Here is a 12643-nt window from a genome sequence, read left to right as displayed (position 1 = left end):
TGGTTAGATACGATATGACAAATCATGATCCAGAGACTTGCTTGATGAGGAAGCTGAACAGTTTCTGATGTACTCATTTATCAACCTAGATCAACACAGAGAATGGCAGTGAAAATACCACTCTCTGTATAAAGTCATGTGACATTCCATAGAACATGCACCCTGGTTATACATACACGTATGGAATTCAGTCCTCTTTATCCTACTAACATCAGGTGGGAAAAACAGATGCCCATCTTACAGGGAAATAATAATAAATGTTAACCTCTCTATTACAGCATTCAAGAAACCATGCTCTTATGGACAAAGGGCATGACTATTTGATTATAATATATCCTTCAAATTTAATCTCTGAAGCCAGCATAATATTTGTGGCCAAAAAATGCAGGTCTTTTCGGTAGCATTCCTTGGGAGCCCCTTGATCATGCCATGTGGGTTCCTGGAATAATTTGTTGATAATTTTTGCCATTGTCGTTAGAATTGATGGCCTTGTTTCTATCCTGATTAACTTGTTGCTAGAAATATTCTAATAGTCCTAATGCAGTGATATGGCTTTGAATAATAGATATCCAAGTCATCAAGCTAGCTAGCTGATGTGGGAAGCCAAGCGTTTTTATAGAATTGTTCTGAGAAAGCCTGGGATCTAATAGGAGGTTACAGACTCAATGCACTGAATATCTCTAGGCTCTTAAAATGGAAGTCACCCTCGCTGAGAGCCTTTCTTCGCAATATATTTCTATTGGATTCCTAAACTAAAATCCTGGTTTAAGCCTGAAGTTTTGGCAATGATTTTAATCTAATCTCAACTTGTTAGTTTCATTTCATCAACTACAACTATGTTATTTTTCTTTTGAATGTTATTGATTTAACTAAGCCAGGACTAAGGAGTTACCTGTGTCTTCGAGGATGTGGATTAGGTATAAAGGCCGATTATGATAAGCATATGAAGTTTCCACTGAAAAAAACGTTGCAGGTAGAGGTGAATCTGGGCAGAAGTCACAGTGTCTTGTACAACAAGTGGAACTACTTGCATTCTTTCTGGCCAGTGGAACTGCTCGATTTCTTTTTGGGTAGCACAGTTAGAACATCGTCCTGCTGCATAAGAAATGGATCACTGACTTTTCACAGATTCACAAAAGCTGATTAGGCGTGACATTTTTACACCAGAAAACAAGCGAGTCCATAATTGTATAGTATAATGAAGGATGTGATTTGGAACTGTTATAATGTAGAATTGTCGAAAGCTGCAAAGAGATCGACACATATGCAAACCATATTAATATAGTACAATGTCCCGTTTACAGATCAGCACAACACTGCAAGCAAACTAACATTTGTTTGGTAACATTCAAGATCTCAATGTACAAAAGGAATGTCTCATACAGAAAACAACCTCGCAAATTTTAGAAAGTAACTTTACAGACAGCAAATTTGATGGCCTATTCTTGGTTATATTGCAATGTGAGCAATGATAGAAAGGGCTCAATAGCTACCTTGATCAACTTCCAACAACAATGCCAACCAGAAATAAGTGAAAATTGGAAAGAAAAAAAAAGGCTGGAGAAAAGAGGAGGAACAAATTACATTGTTTTGCAACAAATGGCCCATGGCCAGGTGTTCATCGGTCAATTTTCTAATGTATCATGTGATAAACTTTCTGAGTATACTGCATAATGAATTCCCATACCAATCAAGGTAGCATGCCCAATGATGCAAGAGAAAAACATAATCTGAGAAACTGAGTTACAAAATGTGCCAGTGATGCTCTACAGCTTCTCCTTGATTCTTTCAAGCCTCTTGAGTATCTCTAGAAAAGAAGGCCTCTGGTTCATATCAGCAGCCCAACATTGGTCTGTCAACCTACAGAATTTGATAACCCAAAACTTAAATGTCACATGATGCATTGAGAATGTTAGCTGAGGAAAATGATCAAAGGTCGAGGGTTACAAAACGACTGGTGGAATTAAAAAAAAATCAGTAACTAGTTGTTGAGGGACACCTATGCTGTTCAATAGCTAAACTTTGTACTTACTCTCTCAATTCTTGAACATATCCTTTCGCTCGACATGTTGGACGGTGTCCGCCTGCCACGTATTTTGCAGCTTCATATGGTTCATAATTTGAGAATGGGGGATCTCCTTCAAGCATCTGCAGCAGAAAAGCACAGATATGTAAAAAGTATGGAGTCTAAATACTTGCCAGTCAATTGTTATTTCCAAGGCAACTTACCTCATATAGTATCATAGCAAAGGAGAAAACATCGACTTTCTTATCATATTTCCTGTGCTTGAATACTTCAGGAGCCATATATCGATCTTCAGTTCTCAAAAAGCAACATGAAAATCAGCCCAAAATTCATAATTTATTTAATCTGATAAACAGGTGTAGAACTTACAGCTTCCAGTTTCTCCGGTCATCTTGTACACATCATGAGAGTTCTGTACTCTGATCAGCTTACTAAGTCCAAAATCTCCAACCTTCAAATGGTCTGCGTTGGAGTTCACCAAGAGGACATTCCTGAAGCAAATTAATTTAAATCAGCTCTATATTCAATCAAAACAACAGCATGTAATAATCACAGACTGAAGTTACCTAGGCTTTAAATCTCGGTGGATTATAACATTGGGCTCGTTATGAAGATAAGCCATGCCCCTGTAGACACATAAAGCCAAGAAAAAGTGCATAAGAAGCCACCTGTCTACGTAGGTGCTGCTGTAAGCTGTCAGCACAACCAAATAAACAAACAATCCTCGGAAATAGGAATCTGTTTTCAAAATAGATCAAATGAATACAAAACTATTCTTGTGAAAACATTAAGCACTTGGATGATCCCTAGGCAAGACTGGATTAACATTTTCTTTAATACATTTTGGAGACAGTTTTCTCCACCCCCACCAAAAGGATGGATAAGAAAGAAAGAAACCAACAACATCAAAACAGAATTGCTCTATGATATGAATAAATGAGTCTAGAAGATCTGCAGACACTATTCTTGCTTTGTACTTGCAAACACTGCCAGAGTTGAAGCTAACATAAGAGTGTGCATATAAAGAGTATTTAAGCCTATGTAGTGGATTTGTCATTTATATTTGCCATTGCCTTCTATCTTGTTAAAAGGAGAGCAGCACTTCTGTTAATGCTTCAATGAATATGAAATGAATAGCAAATACTAAGAAAAGAAAATCTTATTTACCTGGCAATATCTAGTGCAAAATTAACAGCCATTAATGGACTAAGTGACCCCTTTTCTTTCAAGAACTGGTGAAGATCACCCTGAAACAAAATAGACACAAAGCATTGCTTCAGAAACAAGAGAATATTACCAATAGCAGACTAGCTTTAAACAGACTGCATCATTCATACCCCTCGCAGATATTCTGTTATTAGCATCAAAGGTTTCCTTTCAGTGACTGCTCCAAGGAACTGAACAATATTAGGATGGCGCAACTTCACTAGTAACTTAACCTCATGCCTGAAATCTTGCCTGAATCATGAAAGCACAAGACTATAAGGATATGCTGTTTCCATGGGGTCAAATCCACCAAATGTAATGAGATCCCATTGAACAAACTAATAAATTTCTGGTGCTTTAGTTCCACCACATCCTCATTCTTGGAAACAAGAACAACAAAAGTTGCATATTGAAGTGATGCCTCTATGGCAAAGTTTGTCGCATTAAGAATTTCTAAAGCTGTTATTATATCATTTCAGAATTTGCTAACATCCAGAAAAAAATAAAGAACTTGATTAATCTATATCCAAAATCTAAATCAACTTTTACCCATTTACACTAGTTCACAATTAGTGTTGCTTACATAGTTTTCCTTTCAATAGAATATGAAAAAATTCTTGACAATAGAACCATGTAAAAAAAGATTTTGAATAAGTTCATAACTGAAAATTCAATTTTTTCTACAAAAGAGTGAATAATTTAGGGAAAAATTAACAAAAGATGAGATATATCTATATTATTTTGGAGGATAATGCAGGTACATTGAGGGTGTATCATAGTTGTGAATCTTTTCAATTACAAATGTTTTAAAGATTAGTATATAGAACATACTATTATTAAGCTAATTGAATATGCTAAGTTGAATAGTGATTCAAAAGTTGAGTATTTATATCCCAAAGAAACAAATTCTGCATTTATGCATTTAATAAAAAGGGCCATGAAATTATGAGATCAAAATTGTGTATGTCAGAATATGAACAAAGCAATAAATGCCTTACATCACCAATCTATCATCTGATAGAGATGGAAGAATGCGTTTGACTGCCACTGGCGTTCCACGCCAATAAGCTTTTAAAATTTCACCAAATGAACCCTGCAATCATGAGCTATTATTACTAAAAGAAAACAAGGATAGACTTGAAAATTAAAACATCATAAAGTTCCCAAAAACTAATTTGATTTAAGGTAACCGGAATGACTTGTTGCTTAATAGATGTTTCTAAGAGGAAAATAAGTTCATATTGGAGCATATGCACTATGCCTAGATATCACAAGTTCATTGAAAAAATAATTTTCCATAGAAAAGTTTTAACCATGGAATGCCGTACCGGCCCGTACCGGATACGTACCGGTCCGGCCGTGGACCGGTACCGGAACGGATAAAAAACCGGTATTTCCCGGTTTTTTATCCGAACCGGCCGGTACGGGTGCGTACCGGCCGGTTCGGGCCCGTACCGGCCGGTTCGGGCCCGTACCGGCCGGTACGATTTTTTTTTTTTTTTAGAACCACAGCGCGCGGGTTTTAACCATTTGTGAAACAAAGTAATGATCCAGCCAAGCATACAGCAGAATCTCATGATTAAAAGCAACATCAACTCCACATTCCTTAAATGACTATTGTTAACTACAAACTGCAAATTTTGGGTTTCCACAAGTGCTAACACTTTGGGACACAGGTGTTTTGTGACTAGTTTGAGCAATTCCTTTTGCTTTGCCATCACAACAACATCTTGTTTCAGTGGTACTTCACATTTGGAAAATCTGTCATGTCATGATTCTCTAGGACTTCAAATAATTCTTGACTTATGATATCTCGAATATCACTTTTTGCAGATCACATTTTGATGGACCATTATGGTGAAGTGTTGTAAGGTCGGCGAACCTATATGGAGCTTGAAGCATAAATAAATAATAAATACCAATAGCTCACAAAAAGGCAGGCAAATATCCAGTGTACAAGCAAATATTTCTCCCAAATTCTCGTTTCAGTCTGAACTCTTATCAAGGCCATTTATGATAATGATCATAATGGTGAGCCATAAATTTAACTGGACCTTCAACGTTTGATCCTTGATTTTTCTGGTTTTGCTTTATTGCACTCATTTCAAACTCCTAAACACATCCACATTTGATGGTTGCTAAGGAACTAGTGGATTTCTTCCAGCATCAACATGCCCAGAGTTTTAGTTGCCTAACAAGAAGAATGTTCAGATCATAACAATTGCATGGTTTGGAATTCTGCAAGGTAGTGTTTCGAAAAATGACTTAGTTGGTATCAACCTTCAGACATAGTCTGAGCTTTGAAGTTCCAAATGTAAATGATAAACATTGATGACATCTCATGGTTTTATATTAAGAATCTTCTGTGGACCTGGAAGCCCAGTCCTGCAGTGATTAATACAGAATACTAGAGAGACAATATGCATGGTACATACAGGAGTAAACAGATGCATTCATATTCAACAACAAAAATGTGCTCTCAAGTAGCAGATAGTTGAGAAATGCAGGTTAAGCCTTTTGCAAAGGCAAGTTCTTAGCCTCTATGAACAACAACTGTATATATGATTCTGGGCAATAAAAAGTTAAAGATACTGCTTAATAGCTGATAACAAGCTTCCAGCATTCAATTGATTCAGAAACGTGAAGGGAACCCGAAACCTTCAGAACATTTCAGACTCAAGTTTTCAGCTTCTTCCAACTAAACTGAAATCTGAATAATAAATTAATGTACAAGATTCATTAGCTGGTACATGATGAAATATCAGAAACATTAATAGCAGAGAAAAACCTTTCCAATTAAGGTTGAAGTCGAGAAATCCAACTCAGAGGGTTCTATTTCCCAGTCACACTTGTTAGGAAGAGGAGGTGGAACAGGCTTCGGTTCAAAATGGCTCCCATTTTGTCCCTGCAGTATGCATCCAGGTAAAAAGTTACTTATAAAAGCTTAAACAATAAAAAGAATTAAATAATATACTACTGCAAAAGGAATGCAAGCTTCATGAAATCATCATATAACAATATGAAATTGAGCATCATAGATGGAGAAGCCAGTAGCTTTTGTTAGTCTGAGATAATGAAAGCAAATGAAGTAATGAACTATATATTCAACAAACTAGTTTGCATTTGCTAAAGTTACTGCTGTAGTTATCTGTATCATATAGAGTCACTGTACATATGTGCAAAACCATTGACAGTCCTTTACAAAACTGAAAAAGCGATGAAGGTTGAATCATCAAAGACTATAAATTCATCATTGGATTATCAAATATTAGTATGACCTTCATTTCCTTCTCTACTTTATTATGTATTTGCATCATAATACGTGATATTTTCGTAAACTATAAACAGTGCCACCCATAATGATTTAAAACAATTAAACTACCTAGAAGGTAAAAATTATGTATCAAGTCACTTATATGAGGATTTTTTTTAGGTTCATAGGAATTTGAGATGGCGTAAAGCCGCAAACAATGGTGGGGGTACAGTTTCTTACTGAAAAGTTAAAACACACATGCACAAGCTCAGGGCCTCTAAAAACCATCTTTCCTTGGTCCACCCCTCTCACCAGGGTTTTGAAGATCAATTTTGGCGCTTCCTTCAGGCAATGCAACAAGGTAGCAGGTGTGGGTTACTTAGTCCCAGACCACCAAGGCAAGGTTCAAGCAGTTAGAGCTTGCCCAATTTTGGGTATAACGATCTCTATGGCTGATCTGTGTGCCACGTGGGAGGCTATGGCATTGGCAATATCGCAACTATGACCCCTCAGATTTTGGTTGGAGGGAGACTCCCTCATGATGGTTAAATGGATACAATGCAGCCAACTTCCATTGCATAGGCCCACCCATGTACTCTTGATATATGGCACATGGTGTCACAGCTACAGGAGTTTTGGGTTTCACACATTTTCAGACAGGCCAATCAACCAGCCAATTTTTTGGCTTGTTTTGCTGGAGAGCATGGGGGCTGTTGGTTTTGGTCTGAGGCCCTCCCTAGACCACTTAATGATTTTGTATACATAGATAACTCTGCTTGTACATTTTCTAAAATAAATTAAAGACATTACTCTGCCCCTCCACACCCCCCCCCCCCCCCAAAAAAAAAAAAAAAAAAAAGAAAAAAAAAAAAGCATCGCACTCTCAACAAGCTAACTTCTAAGGTTACATTCTTACACCAACACGCTCATGTAACACCTGTTGGAATTTACAGCAACTTATTTTGGTCCTCCTATCATTTTAGTCATATCGCAAACTTGATGAGAACTTAGTTCCATCTATCGAACCTTGTCATCTTCACTCCCAATCTATTCAAGTCTCCAGGAATATGTAAGGATTGCAGGTGTAGAGTTGATCGAAAGCAATCAACCTACATTTGTATGAATCCAAAATTGACTTTGGATATGAGAAGGAAAGATGATTTCTGGATCTTTTTTGATTTCTGAAGTCCAAGTTGATTCCACAACAAGGGCCCACAATCCACAGCCTAAAATTGATGCACCAATCTTCTAAAGAGAAGAAAAGATGAGAAGTATGAATATATTTTCTAGGAGTAACAATCAGTATTACAACAGAGAGACCCCTTTTAAAACCCTAAAACATCTCTCAGACTTTCATTAAGCTTGAAGCTATCAAAACACTCTCTCCTTACTTTTTCCTAAAACAAAAAAGGAAACAAAGAAAAGGAGTGATGCTATCTGGCACTTACTTCACACATATGAAAGTTTCCTTTTCCATGTGGTGCAAGGGGATTAGTGCAACTCACAAGCATTGGTCTGATACAAGGGGGTGGTTAAAAGCTCATTTTAGACACAGCCAAAAGGGAAGGCCAATTAGAGATTTACCTCCCATAGCCAGCCCTAAGAAACAGTCATCCGGCCCCTTGTCGCGCCCAAAGAGTGGTGGAAACACTCTTTAGTAGGGCTTCATATAGTGGTCAGCCGCTCCTTTAGTAGCCCTCAAATTGTTGCCTTGGAACTATAACTAAAAATTTGGATCAATATAGATTCAGTAGACCATCCAGAGCATCTAAACTTAGGCTTTAATCAACCAAATAGACAATATTTATGAAAAAGGCTCCTTGATCTCTTTTGTTATGTTTCATTCATAGGATTATCAAAATTGGAATCAAAATGGAATAGAGCACTCATGAACTCTTTTCTGGCTTTAAGACCGATGTGTGATAGATACTCAATACTGTTTAGTGATCATGAATATAAAATATGCATAATTTTTTCAACCAATGTTCAAAATTGCATGCAAAAGGTTACCCTACTCTAACATTGGGTCCAAACAAGAATCACAGTCCATTCCGACCCTTATCTTGGTAACCAAACATGCCAATAAACTTAACTTAAAACCCATATCAAACTGAAAATATATTCAACTAAAACCATGACATAGAGTGTTGAAAAGTTATCCTCTTTCACAAAGTTCTTCACCTTCTTGCTAACAAGGCTTGATCTTCGAACTTGGAATCGTCAATTTCTCTTTGCTGTAATAGTTTAAACTACATGACCACAAATTATCTTTATAGGTTTCATGACTGCTCTTTTTTGTCCAAAGTTTCCTATGCCAATGCTTTGGCAAAAAAAAACTTCGAGGGTGGGCATCAAGTTAACAACCAATAGTAAGAACTTAATCAATTCACTGACCTTTGCTTGGAGGATTTCTTTCATAGTCAACCACTAGCTGGGATGCTAGTGAGGATGATATATAATTTTTATCATTGTATGAAGAGCTCATACAAGGAACTATTTTAAATATAAAATGTCAAATTCATAGTTTGGAAGTATCTAAAATGGTTGAATTTGGTCATCGCTGTTGTTACAAGGTGTCAGTTATAATCTGATGTGAAATTGTTATTATAATGGCACACCATGTTTTTGCACACAACAAATAACACTATATACAGCCTAGAAATAATAAAACTATGGCCTTGCACATATAGCATGTATTTGGCAGAGAAGAAAGTTGACTTATTTTGTTCTTAGGGAACACTTTTTTGTTTGAAAGGAAAAAACGCTTAGGGTCCATCAATTCCAACAAAATGACAGTAAAAAATGGAACTGAATGCTTTTTATCATAGAAAGGGAAAACAAAATAACGTCATAAGGCTTAACAAAGAAGCTATTAGGAAAGGAGATATAAGCACCTTCATGATGATTCTAATTTAGGTGAACAAAATAGAAACACCAATAAACACTAGTTATGTACGAAAAAGGATTATTGGAGAAGGATGAAAAGGTTTTACAAGGAATGTTTTAGGTCTCTACATTGGGTACCATATAGGTGCCCTGCTGATTCAGTATAGTACACACCTGTATCGATACATGGTACACTAATAGAGTCTGCACAACACCCATGCCATGTGTAGATATATAGGCATACCAAACCTCCATACTATATCAATGCTATACCAAGTTAATACAGTATGCCCTGTACAGCCTGGTACAAATTGGCACTAAATAATGTTTACAAGTTTGAAAGATTGGTCTGAAACAAGTCTCGCTTGTGTTCAGTTTGCATATCTTAGAACTAGTTATTTCCAAATATGCAGCTCATCTTGGAAAAAATTCTACGTAAATATGGAAGTAAAAGAGATGTTGAAAAAAGAATATTGATGTGAGCACTTTTAAAATCGATGATGAATATCAAACATGGTTTAAGTGCAACCACTATAGATTTGCACATATCGTGCTGGGCTACACCTAGCACTAGGTTGACATGGCACCCGTTAAATCACTTTTTAGTTTTTAATTGAAAAGGATCATTTAAGTTCTCTATTAATATTTTTTTTTTTTCAAATTTCAATACAACAAGGTACATGAAATGCCAGTCAGTCCCCTGCCAAGAGAACTTAAAACCTCTTTTGGGATTAATGCATTGAAAGAAGCGTTATTGGTTAGACCTACTACTCTGAGGGCTAGAGATATTATATAAATTCAGTTCTGCTCCTGTTAGAAAAGCCCCTCCTTATCCTCATGAAAAGATATAAAAATATAGAAATTGTATGACAATCAATGAAAATACAAGAAGATGATGAGCATTAGAGAAAGGCTATACAAAAACTAGCCAAATGGTTATTTATTACTTGAAAAGCTTAAAACAGCTGAAAAGAATATACTTGATAAAGTATACAGAAAATTTTAAACAAAAAAGTGAAATGATATGGGATAGACACATCATATACAACAGGGAGGACAGGTAAGATGCTATTTAGTAATCAATGTAACAAAGTTTCAGGCCAGGTTCTCACAGCCAAAAATGAATTCAATTAATAGCCATATACCACCCAACACTGAACCTCGTTTCAAGAGCAAAACAGACCATAAATTCTTTAGTAACAAAACTTAAATAAGTATATGCTATCTAGACATAAATTCCTCCATTGCAGAAGAAACCACAAAGGCCTTTTATAATAGCATCACAATTAGTTATTGTAAGACACAGACATATAGTATACACGTATGCAGTGACGTAACACTAATTGGGCTTCAATCCTATCCAACATAACAAGAGAACTTACAAAAGACAAGCCGCCATACGATATTAACAGCTCGATCATGTTGTGCTTTTTAGCTCCTTCAGCATCAGCCAGTGGCTGTGAAGAACAAATTACAATTTACAGCATGAGACACATATAGGCAATTTAAAACTAAGTACTGCATAACTGGAAAAGAAGATGATAGGAAGCCTTCTAAAACAACAGTCAACTTATATCCAAAAAATTAGAAATCAAGCATCAACCATAATGACTTACAATTTGTGCACATATGGAGAATGGTCAAAAGCAGCATGTATTTCTTCAATATGAAAATCAGGAAGAATATTTGTTTGGTTGCTATGAAGCACAAGGAATTAATACCTTGAGAACTTTTATGGTGTCTTCTTTCCCAAAAAAGTTTGAAGTTAAATGTTCTTATTTCTAAATGAATTTCAGTTAAATTTCAATAATTACCATAATTGATTTTACTTTTCCCTTCGCTTTCCATAAAAATGGTCTAGATGTAAAAGTTCTCTTTAAACTGGACTTCCATTGATTAGTTACCCCGCTAGTCTGCTAGACAAACAGAAGCAATTCTACCCAAAACAAAAAAGAAAGAAAAAAAATCTACATCTGTTATTTTTGCAAAATTTAGACCTAGACTTTTCACTTAATAATCATTCATTCTACCATGTAAGGATACTGATACATAAGAAGAAAAACTTATATGACATTTTTATCGTAGGAGCATAAGCAAGCAATAGAAAACATCTCCCAGCACTGCCTCAGCACACAGGAGTGTCATCATATGCCTTTCAATTCTCGATATGAGGATTGTTTATACTAATCATGCCTATTCTTCTACTGATATCCGAACGCATTATGCATTAAAATTGACTGTCCAAAACCATCTAATGAGAACAAGATGATGAATCCAAATGCAGCAGAAGCATTGATGAAGACCAGAGATATGACGAGAAATCACGATAATGAATTGAAATATAGGAAGTACGGAAGGATGGATAACCGGCGACCGACCGTGTTCTTCCAGCGGTCCTGGGCGTTGACGTCGGCTCCGAATTCGAGGAGGCACTTGGCGACGTCGATCCAGCCGTGGAGGGAAGCGACGTGGAGCGGGGTGCGGTTGTCGTAGTCGCGGGCGTTGACGAGGCCGGGGTCTTCCTCCAGGAGCTTCCGCACCGCCGACGCATCGTTCTGGTGGGTGTGCCACAGGATCAGCGACGTCCGGCTCACCCTTGCCTTCTCCCTCCGCTTCGCCGACGACGACGACGACGACGCCGCCCCGCTCGCCTCCTCCCCGCCGCTGCTCATCTCTCTCCCCCCGACCCCTCTCTCTCTCGTAGCGTATCGGAATCGGATCGATCGCGGATCCTATGCGACCGCTACTTTCTCGGCCTCATGATCCTCTAATCTCTCTACCCTTCTCTTTTGCCTCGAGGACGCGTCTCGGGACCCAGTCCGCGGATCTAGATCTGCAACCCAAACTTCGTGCTCACGCTTCGTCGCGATTTGAGTCGCGAGGGGGGCAAGAAGTCGGCACCCGCTGTGCGACGTACCAGTCCGAGTCGCATTCCGTTTAATATTCTCCATGCTGGGTACGACTTCTGACATTCGGAATGGCCATAAGTGATGTAATTGTTACCTATGTTATGCTTTAAAAAAAATTTAAATTTATTTATTTTTATTTAAATGAATGATTTACATAGCACGAATATATCCGATGTTAGAAAATAACAAGTTTCGAAACGTTGTAATCAATGCTTCTTTTCCAACCAATAGGGTGCCCCAGAGTGACGATAAGTTGGGTGTTCGATAAGTAGCTTTTGTTTGTGATAAAAAGGGATGATTTTTTCTTTTACGTAAATTTTTGTCGCAATCTAATTGTCATTTTCTCACTTAAATTATTCTTAT

The 12643-nt window shown here is 37.2% G+C and overlaps 1 protein-coding gene across 1 annotated transcript; it reads right to left on the bottom strand.

Annotated features, from left to right (window-relative positions):
• Window positions 1-1263: 1263 nt before the first annotated feature.
• Window positions 1264-12286, bottom strand: LOC103714502 (serine/threonine-protein kinase VIK-like). Its single transcript, XM_039131450.3, has 11 exons — window positions 11750-12286; window positions 10754-10828; window positions 6021-6137; window positions 4231-4325; window positions 3364-3484; window positions 3194-3273; window positions 2593-2652; window positions 2396-2517; window positions 2230-2315; window positions 2033-2148; window positions 1264-1860 (listed from the first exon to the last, which is right to left on the bottom strand). The coding sequence occupies exons 1-11, from the start codon at window positions 12041-12043 to the stop codon at window positions 1767-1769; spliced, it is 1260 nt and encodes a 419-aa protein (XP_038987378.2). The 5' UTR covers window positions 12044-12286; the 3' UTR covers window positions 1264-1766.
• Between the last annotated feature and the right edge of the window lie 357 nt (window positions 12287-12643).

The sequence above is a fragment of the Phoenix dactylifera genome, chromosome 18, assembly GCF_051530095.1.
Source record: "Phoenix dactylifera cultivar Ajwa chromosome 18, Ajwa_hap1_PhDact_Kaust_v1.1, whole genome shotgun sequence".
NCBI lineage: Eukaryota > Viridiplantae > Streptophyta > Magnoliopsida > Arecales > Arecaceae > Phoenix > Phoenix dactylifera.
This window is presented reverse-complemented; position numbering and strand designations above follow the sequence as displayed.

Bases quoted from the DNA above. Each gene is read 5' to 3' on its own strand.
- LOC103714502 (XM_039131450.3), bottom strand. From the start codon at position 12,043: ATGAGCAGCGGCGGGGAGGAGGCGAGCGGGGCGGCGTCGTCGTCGTCG. The intron at 10,829-11,749 runs GTCGGTCGCCGG...TGTTCTTCACAG, and splicing joins AGGACCGCTGGAAGAACACG to CCACTGGCTGATGCTGAAGG. The intron at 6,138-10,753 runs GTAAGTTCTCTT...TGCATACTGCAG, and splicing joins CGTATGGCGGCTTGTCTTTT to GGACAAAATGGGAGCCATTT.